The sequence below is a fragment of the Ostrea edulis genome, chromosome 4, assembly GCF_947568905.1.
Source record: "Ostrea edulis chromosome 4, xbOstEdul1.1, whole genome shotgun sequence".
Classification (NCBI taxonomy): Eukaryota; Metazoa; Mollusca; class Bivalvia; order Ostreida; family Ostreidae; genus Ostrea; species Ostrea edulis.
Genome location: NC_079167.1, coordinates 71,481,464 through 71,494,356, shown reverse-complemented (window position 1 = coordinate 71,494,356; position 12,893 = coordinate 71,481,464). Strand labels below are relative to the sequence as shown.

At 34.7% G+C, this 12,893-nt stretch overlaps 1 protein-coding gene across 3 annotated transcripts in view; it reads right to left on the bottom strand.

The window, feature by feature from the left end:
• The window catches only part of LOC125669491 (phosphatidylinositol 3-kinase regulatory subunit alpha-like), a 60,492-nt gene that overhangs the window by 42,927 nt on the left and 4,672 nt on the right, over positions 1–12,893 (bottom strand). For 2 of the 3 annotated variants that reach the window (XM_048904023.2, XM_056163678.1), the window contains exon 2: positions 1,938–2,212. In XM_048904023.2, the coding sequence (XP_048759980.1) occupies positions 1,938–2,199 (262 nt within the window). In that variant the 5' untranslated portion in view covers positions 2,200–2,212. Of the gene's footprint in view, positions 1–1,937; positions 2,213–4,941; positions 5,050–12,893 lie in introns of those variants that run through there. The other variant, XM_056163679.1, reaches the window with a different exon arrangement.

Here is a 12,893-nt window from a genome sequence, read left to right as displayed (position 1 = left end):
TGGCAGTGTTTTGTGCAAAAATAAATCTTCTAACATCAAGTGGAATCAAAAATTAACTATTTTTCTTCTCCTAATCTTAACCTAACTGTCAAATAAAAAATAAAAAAATGCTGGTTTTTCTAACACAAAATCTCAAAACATTTCTCAAGTGCAAACTTCCATTTGTATTATTTTATAGCAGTTTTATTATGTCAGCATAACCCTGCCATGTCAATAAAATGAAATAAAGTGAAGTGGCATGGGTCCGATTTTTTGACAAATGCACATAAAGTTCCTTAAATATCACGACCCATTATCCACTCATCTATCATGTTTCATGGCTTTCAAATTCTTAATTGATGCATGGAAAAACATGAAATGATTTAAAAACCAAATTTTGCCTAAGTATCCTAGTAATTTTCTTAAATATTGGTCGCCTTTTTTGAGATTGGCTGCATCAAGGAGCAATAAATCTATCTTTATCTATAATGTAGTCCGACTCTATCTCGGTGTAGGTGTACATGTCTCCTGGTTTTATTTCCAAAGTTGATATTTCAAAGAAACAAATGACATTTTAAATATGACCTACTGCAATGATTTAAGATTTCTAAGAAAATCTGTAAGTCAGTCAGAGACAAACTGAAAGCCCTTCAATCTTTCCATTCAGTGCATGGGAACATGTGAAGAATTTTGATCTCGGATTGATGTGACATAACTAAATTTCACCGAAATATTTCAATCGTTTCAGGTGAACAATAGCTGCATAAGAAAGTGTGTATTTATAGACACAAATTGATTATTATCATTTTAAGACTCTGTCAACTAGGTTTTGACTATTGTGTATTGTGATCCACATTAGCTCAGTAGGTCGACAGACTCTTTGTTGAGGTCTTAGGAATAAATACCACTTTCTTCATCTCTTACTGGGCTGAACTTTAATTCTATTTTAAGCATAATTAAACACACACTGAACATTTTTTTGTTTGCTCTCACTAAATACTTGTTCAACATACAGCATTTATTTTTAGCACTTTGATCGCATTTCTGGAAGATTTATATACATAATATTAAGGAGTCAAACTCCTCCAGTGTTCAGAAATTAAATTTGATGCTGTGGTCATGGCAACAAGCTACAACCAATTATCTGTTGTGTATTCCCCTGCTTCTGATCTTATATATCTGATAAGTGTAGGATAATGGATCATTTGTTTCAGTGAGGTAGTTTTATGTCTTTGTTTGTTGCTTCTTTTTTTTGACAGAGGGTTCAAGGCTCGGTCTTCCACTAAAAAAATTAACAAATTAATCATTCATCACCCTCAATACATCAAACCGCACTTACCGTGTATAACCAGGTATAGAATTGACAATCGGAGGTTTTTTTTTTTTTTTTAAATTTCTACCCAGAGATGTGTTTGAACCCAGGTTTGTGGGTCAATACCCTATGGGTTCCTCCCCCTGACCTGCTGAGGGGTGAAGGACCAGCTTATATAACTAGATACAAACATTCCACAGCTCCCAATGGGAGATCTAACACACACACACAGGAAAAGGGCCAATGCCCCATTGGTATCACCGCACAGGTTAAACAGCAGTGAGAGTCTTATCAATTCTCTGTATAAAACTCAGGGTCAATGATTCATGGAGGAAGGTCTTTTTCCTTGTGATGAACTGTGTCCATGATACCTAGCTAATCTGGGTTATACAAAATTGTACAATGGATTTTGTGCACTAGACGTTATGTATATACCTATCTCCAGACTGAGTCATTTCTTATATGATATATACATAATTATAAAATATCGTTTATGAATATATACAAGGATGTAAGACCATCAACCCATTTGTGAATTTGCTCACTATAAAGTTTTCCTTGTGGAAATTTAAAAATAAAATTGTGAGAAATTGAGAACATTCACTTTTGAAGGTACCCAAGAATTCATTTAAGTCTGTAAACTTACCAATTTGTGGGGCCTGTTGAATCATCTGGGGGGTGATGTGTTCAACATAAGGTCCTGGGAAATATCCACACATCTTCTGGTTCTGGTTGTAGCCAATCAGCCAGCCTTTTGGATTCTGAATGTCGTCATTAATCGGGAGTTTGACCTCTAAGACATCGTCCTTGTCCAGCGGGATGTCTGGGATCTGGTCGGCGACCTCCGCATCGTCTATTTCGTTGGGTACGTACTTGTGCTTCGCTCTGTAGTATTCAACTCCCTCCATTGTGGCCAATATTCTGCAAGCATTCAATGACATAACTTGTTATTGCAGTCAAACGTCACAATCTGACATTACAGACACTGGTAAAGAGAAGCTAGAGAACATTCCTTTCTGTTCAGATATAAATATTTACATAGCGTAAGAACTAAAGCATTGTCACATGAATGCAAAACCTTTTGTTGTACAATTTGTATACGTAATGACCTTGACTTGTAACCTCCGACTTAAACATGAAAACTGCAGTATTGCTGCATCTACAAGATCTTTATATTCTTGACGGAAACTTGAACATTTTTCTGAAAGCATTGTACTTGGTGTTCTTAACTGCACTACAGAGAACAGAATCCAGGTCTTCTCTAATTGTTGTTTATAGGTTAAGCAGTTTGTTATCTCACCCTACACTGGACTTCTTCACACCTCTATCTACATGGCAAAACAACATTTAATAAAACCTATATATTCCAGTTCTTGTAACCAGATCTGTGATAAATAAACCTAAATATCTGATTTCTTCTGACCAGATCTTTATTGGACCTATGTAATAAACCTAAAAATATGATTTCTCATGACCAGATCCTTATTTGACCTTAATATATTTAAAATACATCATATGTACAGATAATCTCCATTCAAAAGAGAAAGTGACATAACTCACATTTACAAAGAATGCATTACCTTGTCAGATATATACACACACCTGTTGAATATTGATCAAACCTACACATTTTTGATGAACAAACAAAATTATTCTATTGATAAGATTAGTTCCTTAAAATAATTTTCCTTATTCTTAGATGCATTATCATATTAAGGAAGTATGTCGGACAGATTTTTTTTTTGTACAAAGAGAGACAACTCCTACACAAGTCTGTAACAATTTTACCGTAGTAGAGTTTTGTCCCTGTTATTTGAAATTCACTCTATCCAATCAAAGTGGACAATGTAACCTGACTTTATAGACATTAAAACAACACATAATGGACACTAAATCAACGAAGTGGAAGAGGACAACATGTCAACTCAAAATCAAAACACCTATTCAACATCTTACTACCACAATTAAAACCCAAGCAAACATTAAACAAAGTAATTCCTTATCTATACTGATTGACTTTGGCAATATATACATTTTATAATACCGTATAGCATGGTTTTTTTTCTCAGGTCTGAAATTTTGTGATATGATGGCTCAAAGGTATGCTAATAATTTTAGCGGAATAAATTTTCGGTGGACAAGAAAGAGTTATCTCTCTTGCAAATACTGAAGTCGCATTCGGGTGCATATTTGGCAAGTGAAATTTTGGTGAAAAGCTATCTAACCGCTAACAAATTTATCACCCTGCGGAAAAACCCTGCTGTACGGTACTTGTACTACAAGGAAGCATACTGCATCCCTATTCCTCTGCAGTCTCTCTTCACTTTATTTTCCTTCATTAGCTATCTATATGTACAATTTGAATTGAAACTGATGTGTATTGCCACCTGAATACTGTGTGCTCATTACAATGGTTCAATTAGTGTGGATAATGGGGAAATTAATGAAACTGTCCATCTGTGATGGAAATTGTTTATATGAATGCAAATATGTGAAAATTGAGGATAAAATATGAGTTATAAAATTTTAAGAATGAAAAGTATTCTATTAAAATCATTCGAATAAACTGATGAATTCATACAATTCATTCAATTCAGAGAAGTAGGCAAATCGGCAATCAAAATTTTCTGATCAAAACATGACATCGATATCACTGTACTCTCAGTGTGAAAAACAATTCAACCTTAACTGTGCAAGTTTAACAGAATTTAACTTGCATTAAGTTGATAACCTATTTTCCCTAAAGCAAAAACTTCTATCATTTTAAAAATGCAAACAACTGTGCAAACATGAAACAATTTCACCCATGTATGTTTGAGAAAACCAACTTTCAATGTAAAAAAAAAATGTCATTAACAAAATGCATTAAGCAGATCAATACCGATACACAGAAGAATGAAACGGAAACGATTTGGTGATTCATATATCTCTGTCTCCATCAGTTTCACCGATTTTATTTTACACAGCAGTGGTACAGAGTTAAAAATTTCGGTCAAATTATTCCACAAGTGACCCGGGAGACCTTAATGAGCCATATAGCCCCACCCTAGCACCAAACCCCCCTCCCCCTAATCTAGGGGTCATGAATTTCCCAATTTTATGGTCAGGCTTCTCTCTTTATCATTATTATTACTCAGAATGATGTTCAAAAGTCAGGAAAACATTTAGGGGAAAAAATTAGATAATGCATTTTCACCATATGAACCCTCATAAATCACCCTAGCTAGTACTAGAATCCCAAAGTTGAAGGCATGATAGAATATCTCAATGCTGACAAGAAATAATTATGATACATAACAAAATCATACCAATAGATTGTTAGATAGATTATGCTCAAGTTTTCCCAACATATATAAAGTACATTAAAGAAATCAATTTTATTTTTGAAAATACACAATATACATTCCAGCATACTTTGTATATTTTTAAAAATGAAATTTATTTCTTATATTTACATTCTACATGTACTTCAATTTCTGTCAGAATTCCCATCCACTAAAATAGGCATACAATATTTATCAAATAGGTCAGCATCCATTCTTGAATTGTTTACAACTGCAGTGCATTCCTGAGGATACGGTTATCATTACAACTTCTAAAGATATCAAACACCAAAATATTGAAGATGTAAATTTATCTAACAATGTTACCTATGTGTCTAGATATCCGCACGAGAAGAACCCCAGTTTTCTCGCATATAATCCACAGATTTTTGATAATCATTTAATTGCAAAAACCTTCTGGAGTAAAATATTGGGTATATATGGTTTAGGAACAAATCTTCCCTTTCCTTATCCAACTCATCCATGGTGTCATGTTCTATTTCATTAGCTATGCCTACTTACCTCAAGGGGTCTCACTGTTATTTTAAGCAGTTCTTAAAATCTCAGTACATGTAACTTTGTGTAAGTAGTTTTAAGAAATGTAGCCTACATGGAAAGGATAATTCAGAGCTTTGAATAAAGCTCAGGTATAACTGCAGGACACATGTCATAGCTGAGTAACTTCATAATCTAACTGATAACTTGCAGACCACTTCCTATAACCTACAAGCAATCGAAAATCCAATTGTGCTTTCGTAATTTGCTATAGAAGTAATTTTGTAATTTGTTGTATTTTTGTAATTTGCTGTACATAATTTCGTAATTTGCTATATTGCCAGACAAACACAGTGATAATACTTACAGGATGACCTAAATCTTAAATGCAGAATTGAGAGACTGATCCATGCACACACACACACAAATAGGCCACAATGCTTTTTTAATTAAATGAAGATTTTTAACCCTCTTTATTCCCCTTCAGTGCAAATACTAGATTTTGTGACATTGAAGGTTAATGGTAATAATGACTGATAATTTGAAATTATTAACTAAAGAAAGCATAACTGCAGCACCTTTTGTCACTAGCTGGGTTTTCATATTTCAGGATAACCGCCACCTATGAACTGAAAACAAGTGTACGCGTCTGCCATCCCCTAATAAGATACCAGTCTAGTAGAGACCATAGCCTGATATCCATTCAGCCATTGCTGTTCTGTAGAATTGATCAGCCTCAACCTTATACAGAGAATGGACTCATGTCTCCTTATTATCAAGTTTATGATGGACTGAACATTCTGAACTGCTAATGAAAAATAAAACACTAGTACAGTATTACCTTGTTAATGTTGCCAAAATAAAGACATATTTCAGGTAAATGCCAGTGCTATTCAGTATAGCTTTAATCTCTGATAATAATGAAGTAAGAAATCCTTAAAGCTGAATTTAAGGAGGAGTAGAGGAAGGAAGAGTGAGTGAGGATATAAATGGCAAGGCCCAGATACAGTCTGCAAAACAACACTTGCAAACTCAGTCCTCTTTCACCGCACAAAGACCTTGGGTGGGTTCCTCCCCTCCCTCCCGTAATATTCAGTTAATAACTTGTAGTTTTTCGATGTATGTTAGATTTTAAGTACATCTAAATCAGGTTTCTCCACATCCTGTTGCAGACTATGGACACAGAATATTCCTGTTGTGAGACAAATCACACAAATCTGAATCCAAATAAGAGCACCACAACGTGGAGCTATACACGGTAGCACAAGGGAAAGACAAGAATTTTTTTTCTTCTCTTTTACAGTAAATTCAATCTAACAGAGCAAATCCTCAGAGGTGCCAGAGTAAAAATTCTAGCAAATTAAGCTAGCTTTCACAGCATTGTGTCACTGCTACAAAAAAAAAGTCACATAAGTTATCCTCTAGAAAGATGAACAAAAACATTTCTTTAACAAGTGGGTGGCAATTTTCAAGTTGAGACTGACAAATGTGATTAATGTGAGTTTTTGAAAACAACAGCTAAAGCCTGAAGTCCAAGACAGTTCTGGAGGCAGAAAAAGATCAAAATAAAAAAAAAGTTGTAAGAAAATTTTATCCTTTCTGGTTACAAAATTGAGAGTGGCTGAAATTTAAAAAAAAAAATTATTTTATATAATACATGTATTTAATTATGTCTAAAACAAAATTTGAACACAATGTCATGACTCAGGTATACTTTCCATTGACTTTGTTAATACCAGAGATCGATAGTGACGATGATTTAGACATTTATTTTATTGCCTTGGAGAATGAGCACGAACAGTGGGAAAAGACTATAGCAGTCTAATGCCAAATAACATCATATTGGAAATATACAAAGAGAAAGCTGCTAAACATGTTAATGTTTGAACTGACACAGTACAGTGGAACCTCATTTTTAAGTGAATTGTTTATTACATTAAACTGCTTATTACGTTGGAATATAAAAGTACAAAACCATTTCTTAACAAACCTCTATATAATAGACATGGTTTTTATGCTGTCCAAAGACCCCACAATTCGGTATGAGGTTGTAAAAATTCTGACAAGAACGTAATAAGCCCTTGCATATTCAATGTTGATTAAGATAATCACTTTATAATCAGTAATTCACTTCCGGACTATCATTCAGTAATTTTCCTCGGCTGTTTAGGAGATTAGTGATGTTTGACTAATCACGTTCTGACATATCTCATTATCTAGCAGAGTCCCTCTTATCAAAGCCATTGATAGACAATGTTTATCTCTAAAAATAATTCTTAATCAAACTTTGTAAAAGTAGATTGGGTATTAGAAATAACTAAAACAAAATTTAAACTTCAGTCCCTTCACTGTGTCAGTGAAGGGACTGAAGTTTAAATTTTGTTTTAGTTATTTCAAATTAAAAAAACAGAAACAAACATCTTAGTTTTGAAAAACTTGTATGAGACCCCAAAATATATCTGTGCGATTATGGTAACTTGCTTGAAAAACAAATAGGGTCGATAAGTCGGATTTTTGTGTGTGCTATATTTGTGTACTTGTATATCTTGACAGTTTTAAACAACCTCACAACAGCCAGGGAGTGTTATCTCATGCAATTTCCCCACAACTTTATACATTCATCCGAGAATTTTTCACTTGTATGGAGACGTCACCAATGCTGGTGAAGGGCTGTAGAAAGGCCCATGGTCGATGTTTACGGTCTTTGAGCAGGGAGGATCATTTTTGTACCATACCTCAGGGGTTGAAATTAACTTTTTCTACCACAGGCTAAGTTTAGCCTGTGGGTTAAAAATCCACAGGCTAAAATGAAAACCTACAAGCTAAAATAAAAAATAATGAAGCAGTGCTCTTTTTTTCCTGTTTTTTTTTAAATCAATGATTTTCCCCCATCATTACTGAGCCTTGTGAGTCAACAGGCATCGTTCGGACACGGGACATTAAGTTACGTAAGTCATATGGTGCAATGTTTAGGTCTCTTGATTATCGCACCTCTAATCCACAACCTGTTTACCACAGGTCCAGATTCAGTCTTTCAATTTCATGCCACATCAGGGTTGTCACTAATGATTTTTTAAAGCGAATCCCGGACTTATGGTTTTATAAGCAGTACGATCACGAGCCCCATGAACTTTTTTTTATAATCGTCTACGCGGTGAGCAGTGCACTCATGTCATCAATACAACCCGACCTCAATATGACAATAAATTAATTTAGATAGGACATTCTCATGATTCTGATAAAAATGACTACCGGAAGACTTGGTAAAACATAAGACTCCGATTTTTTTTTTTTTTTTTTAGATAAATGAATAACAAAAACCTCATACTTTGAATTCAATTTAATCACCCCTATAGATGTGAACAGGACTCGTGTCTATATTTTTCATCATCATGCGATTTGTTTGACTCCGAGTTTCTTAAAAAAATCATAAAAGAAAAATCCTGATGGAAACGGTTGTTGAAATCGGTCGTTCATGTAAGCGTTTGTATGATTCAGAGTGCAAGTTTAAGAAAAGCGAATAGCACATCACCGTATAAAATGGATATGATACGATCATAGTTTGTAAATCACCACTTGCTAAGATTTTCGAGTGTCCACTACTTTTACTCGCTATATTTCAAATGTACTCACATTTTGCGAGTATTTCTCGCTAATTTCGAGCCCTGTACCTGCTGTGACAATGAGCCTCGGTTTTAGCGGTCTCATCAAAAGGACCGCCCCTTTAGTCACCTCTTACGACAAGCAGGGGTACTGAGGACCTATTCTAGCCCGGATTCCCATGGGTTCTATAAACTGAAGTCATGATATTGGCGGAAAATATCTATAAATGCCGTGGAATTTGAAATGGTGCAATGACACTTATCGACTCTTTCAGGAGGGAACATTCTTTGAAGCTCAGAGATGAAATATTTGCCGTTTTCAATTACCCCCACCCCCCCAAAGGTGGATGCCGCCTTTTTTATAGTGGCGTAATAGCCAAAAGGAGTCAAAATTTCCGAAATATTATAGATTTTCCAATAAAAAAATTTAAGGTTGGGGCTAAAAATATAGAGTCGGTCGGGTGATCATAAACACATTTTTTTGGCCTGATCAGAGGAGGTTTCCACACCAGTAAATAAGTCATGGCACACTGATCACAAATTCAGTCTTATTTCTACAACACCATCATTGGTAACCCAACGGTGCTTCTCGTCAATTCTCTCCATCATCATTTGAGAGAGCATGTGTGGACTCCAATGTTTTGCAACAATGCTACAACACTGACAGAAAACATCTGGCAATTCCATCTCACACGTGTGTAGTCCAGTCACTGTGTCGTTACATGGATCTCAGTCTATGCGAAAGACATCAGACCGTCGGACCTGACCGATGTGCAGTGCCTCAGGTCCGATGTGTCATTTTTTTTACACCGGACCGGAATGTCCGATGTCTCAGTGTCCGGTTTTGAGCTTTACTATTTTGACACGGAGTCATTTAAATGTTTGTTATAAGTAAAAAATATTGCACAAATCCAAATACGTAAATGAATGTGATTAAAACTGCATGGACCGTCTAAAGTATTATGTGGGAGCGATCCCGGGTAAAAGAAAAACTGTTAGGCCTAAACAAGAGAAGAATAAGGACTACGAGTCGAAACAACCTGTGAGAAGATTCAATACGTACGGATTGGGAAAATGGCCGACCATGGCATTTTCATGTGTTTCACATTTTTACATTAGGTTTTTCGGACTGACAAAATTTGGTTCGGTCCTGTGTGTTCATTGATTACACTGGACCGAATGTCCTGTGTGGTCCAAAAAACTTTCGCATAGACTGGGATCTATAATAAAGCGCATGAAGTATGGATCCTATCATTTAATGAACACTATAAATGCATATTACACAGTGTTATGATAACGAAAATATAGCAAAATAAAGAGTTAAATCAAGAACGATGTCCTGTTGTTTACAATTTGATGTACAAAGTATATATTATATGTTGAGTATGAACGAGTTCTTGAGTGGAATTTAAACAAACACATTATGTAAGGAAGTTCAAGAAAATGGTGGGGACATGTCAGCTGCAGGTCGCACAGATAACAAAAGTTTATTCTAATGAATAAAGAAAATCTAGAATAGGGACATAAAGAAATAACATGGGCATTTAAGATAAGCTGTAAATAAATTAGAGTGTCAAGTCTTTAAAACAAGGAAACAAAATAAAAAAAATATTCACCACTTACCCGCCTCTACCAAGGAGAGACTGCTAAGTGCTGTTTTTACTGGATTTCACCAGCAGTGTATATTATGTTGCCTCTGGTATTACATTACTTTCTATTTTTGAAAAAAAGAGTAATCCAGTATATACACCGAGTGGAAAACTAAATTTCAGGGGGTTTTTTTCAGTCTGTTTTAGTAAATTCCCCAACCTACAGGACATAATGTCTTAGTAGTTTTACATATACATGTACTATTTTGCCTACCCCCCTCCTCTGTTCTTTTTACTTTTTAAGAAAGGGAAGGTACACAATTTCTGTTTAGTTGTTTAGAGACTGAGTGGTAAAATTTACTGATTCATTTATTCAAATGACCATCTGTCAAAGAAAACACTTATCTAATGAACGCTAAAGAACCCTCACTGCTCAATGGCCGTAAGTGCCAAGTATACTAAGGCCTAAATTTGAAGCCCTTCACCGGTCTTGGTGACGTCTCCATATGAATGAAAAATTCTCCAGAGAGACGTTAAGCAAGATACAATCAATCAATCTAATGGGTCATATTGCTCACTAAGCTGAACACCAAGAGACAAGAAAGCAAACAAATTAATCTGTCTACTCTATGAGGTTGCCAATGTGCATCAATTAACAATATAAGCACTCTTGTACATATTATCTGCAGCTAGTATGTATTAAGAATTTTTAATCCTATTTTCACCCCACCTCTTCCATCTGGCAGTTATAATATCTGAATTTCAACAAGCCTAAAATAACCTCAAAACTCAAAAGTACACGAGGATAACTGCATATTGATATAACAACCTGTGCCCTTCTAGTTTTTGAAAGAAGAAAATTTTGGAAAAATTATCTCTTAAATCCAGTGTTCAAAGTCTGAACCCCCTATTATGGTCCCATCCTGGCCCTGGATGTTATGGAATGAGCGAATATGAAACAGCACTAGATGAGGATGCTTAATTATCAATTTGATAATATGTACACTCTAATGTTACCGGAAAAAAACCCAAGGATTTCCAAATACACAAAACAATGTTTAACTTTGGACACCTACGATCATTATGACATCACCCTAGCTTCAGGGGTCATCACCCTAGTTTCAGGGGTCATGGCATGAATAAATCAGAATCTACAATACAAGAGGATGCTTGCATATCAATTTGTCTGGTTCTTGAAAAGATTTTCTTTGATTTTCCCCATAGAATGATACACAACCGAAGTTAAACTTTTGACCCCCAATAGTGGTCCCATCACTTAAATCTTTAGCATATATAAGCCTTTGGATTATTTCAGCTTTTCTGCCTTCTTTTTAAAAGCTAGAACACCCTACCCCTTTTTCACTATCTGTTAATCCCCTTCAACTTCGACATGGCCCTTGATTTGAACAAAATTGAAACCCCTTCACCCAAGGATCCTAAGAAGTAAAAAATGTGAAATGTTTTTCAAAAAAAAAAAAAAAAAAAAACAGAAAAATTCATAACAGAAAAGCTAAATTAATTTGAGCTTTCCATTCAGATGAGCTAAAAAGTGTAGATACATCGATTCAATGACTAAGTATAATATCATTATGCAATTATTCCACCTAGATTTAATACTTACAGAGAAGTGAAATATTTATATATGGGTTAGGAAAGTTTGCTGTAATTGGAGAAATAACTAAACACAATGTTTACAAATATGAAATACAGTCAGGCTGCCCAGATTAATTTAGTCAATATTTTGACATCAAATGCATTGTTTGCCAATTTAAACTTTGTTCTGGTTAAATCAATATTAGATAACACACATTATTACTAGTTACTCCACTTCCTACCTCTCTTCACCATCAGCTGGTATAAGTAGTCACTATAACCCTGTACACGGCAATACTTTAAATGCATTTATGTGTTAGGTTTACAATGAGGAAGAAATACATGTATTTAATTGCTGAGTCAACACAAAACATCTTAATATTTAATACAGTAGTCAACAATTTTGCATTGAATACCCTTTACATCATTGATACATCAGAAAACTAAAAGTGATTGATTTTCTGATATCATGATTGTGAGTGATGGTACAAAACGCCCCCTATTGAATGAAATACAAGGTCGTACAATTTCTGTCTTTGTGGCGAGGTAATCTATAATGCTGTTAAAATATCAAGTAGGAAAATGGAAGTTGGTTTTTTTTTGTACTTGGAACACGTAGGTGTGGCAGTGTTTGTTGCTGCTGCTGATGTACTGACCGTGTATCGGCACGAAAACATTTGAACAGATCAATATGCAGCTTTAATTACAGGAACCCGAATTTTTATCAGTAAGCTTATAAATATATAGCAACAATTCATAGAGAGAAAAAAGAAATGAGGGGACATCATAAAAAGAATATATATCTAAAAAGTTCATGATATTAACAATTTTAGTTGTGCAGGCTAAAATTAAAGTAATGTTGTTTTGTTGTGTTTTTTTTTTACTGTTTATATATCACAATTTTAAAAATAGATCTAATTTCATTCATATTTGGTAGATACTTATAGCCATGAGATTTAAAGTTTTGGTACAATAAATCTAAGTTCTATGAATACGACCC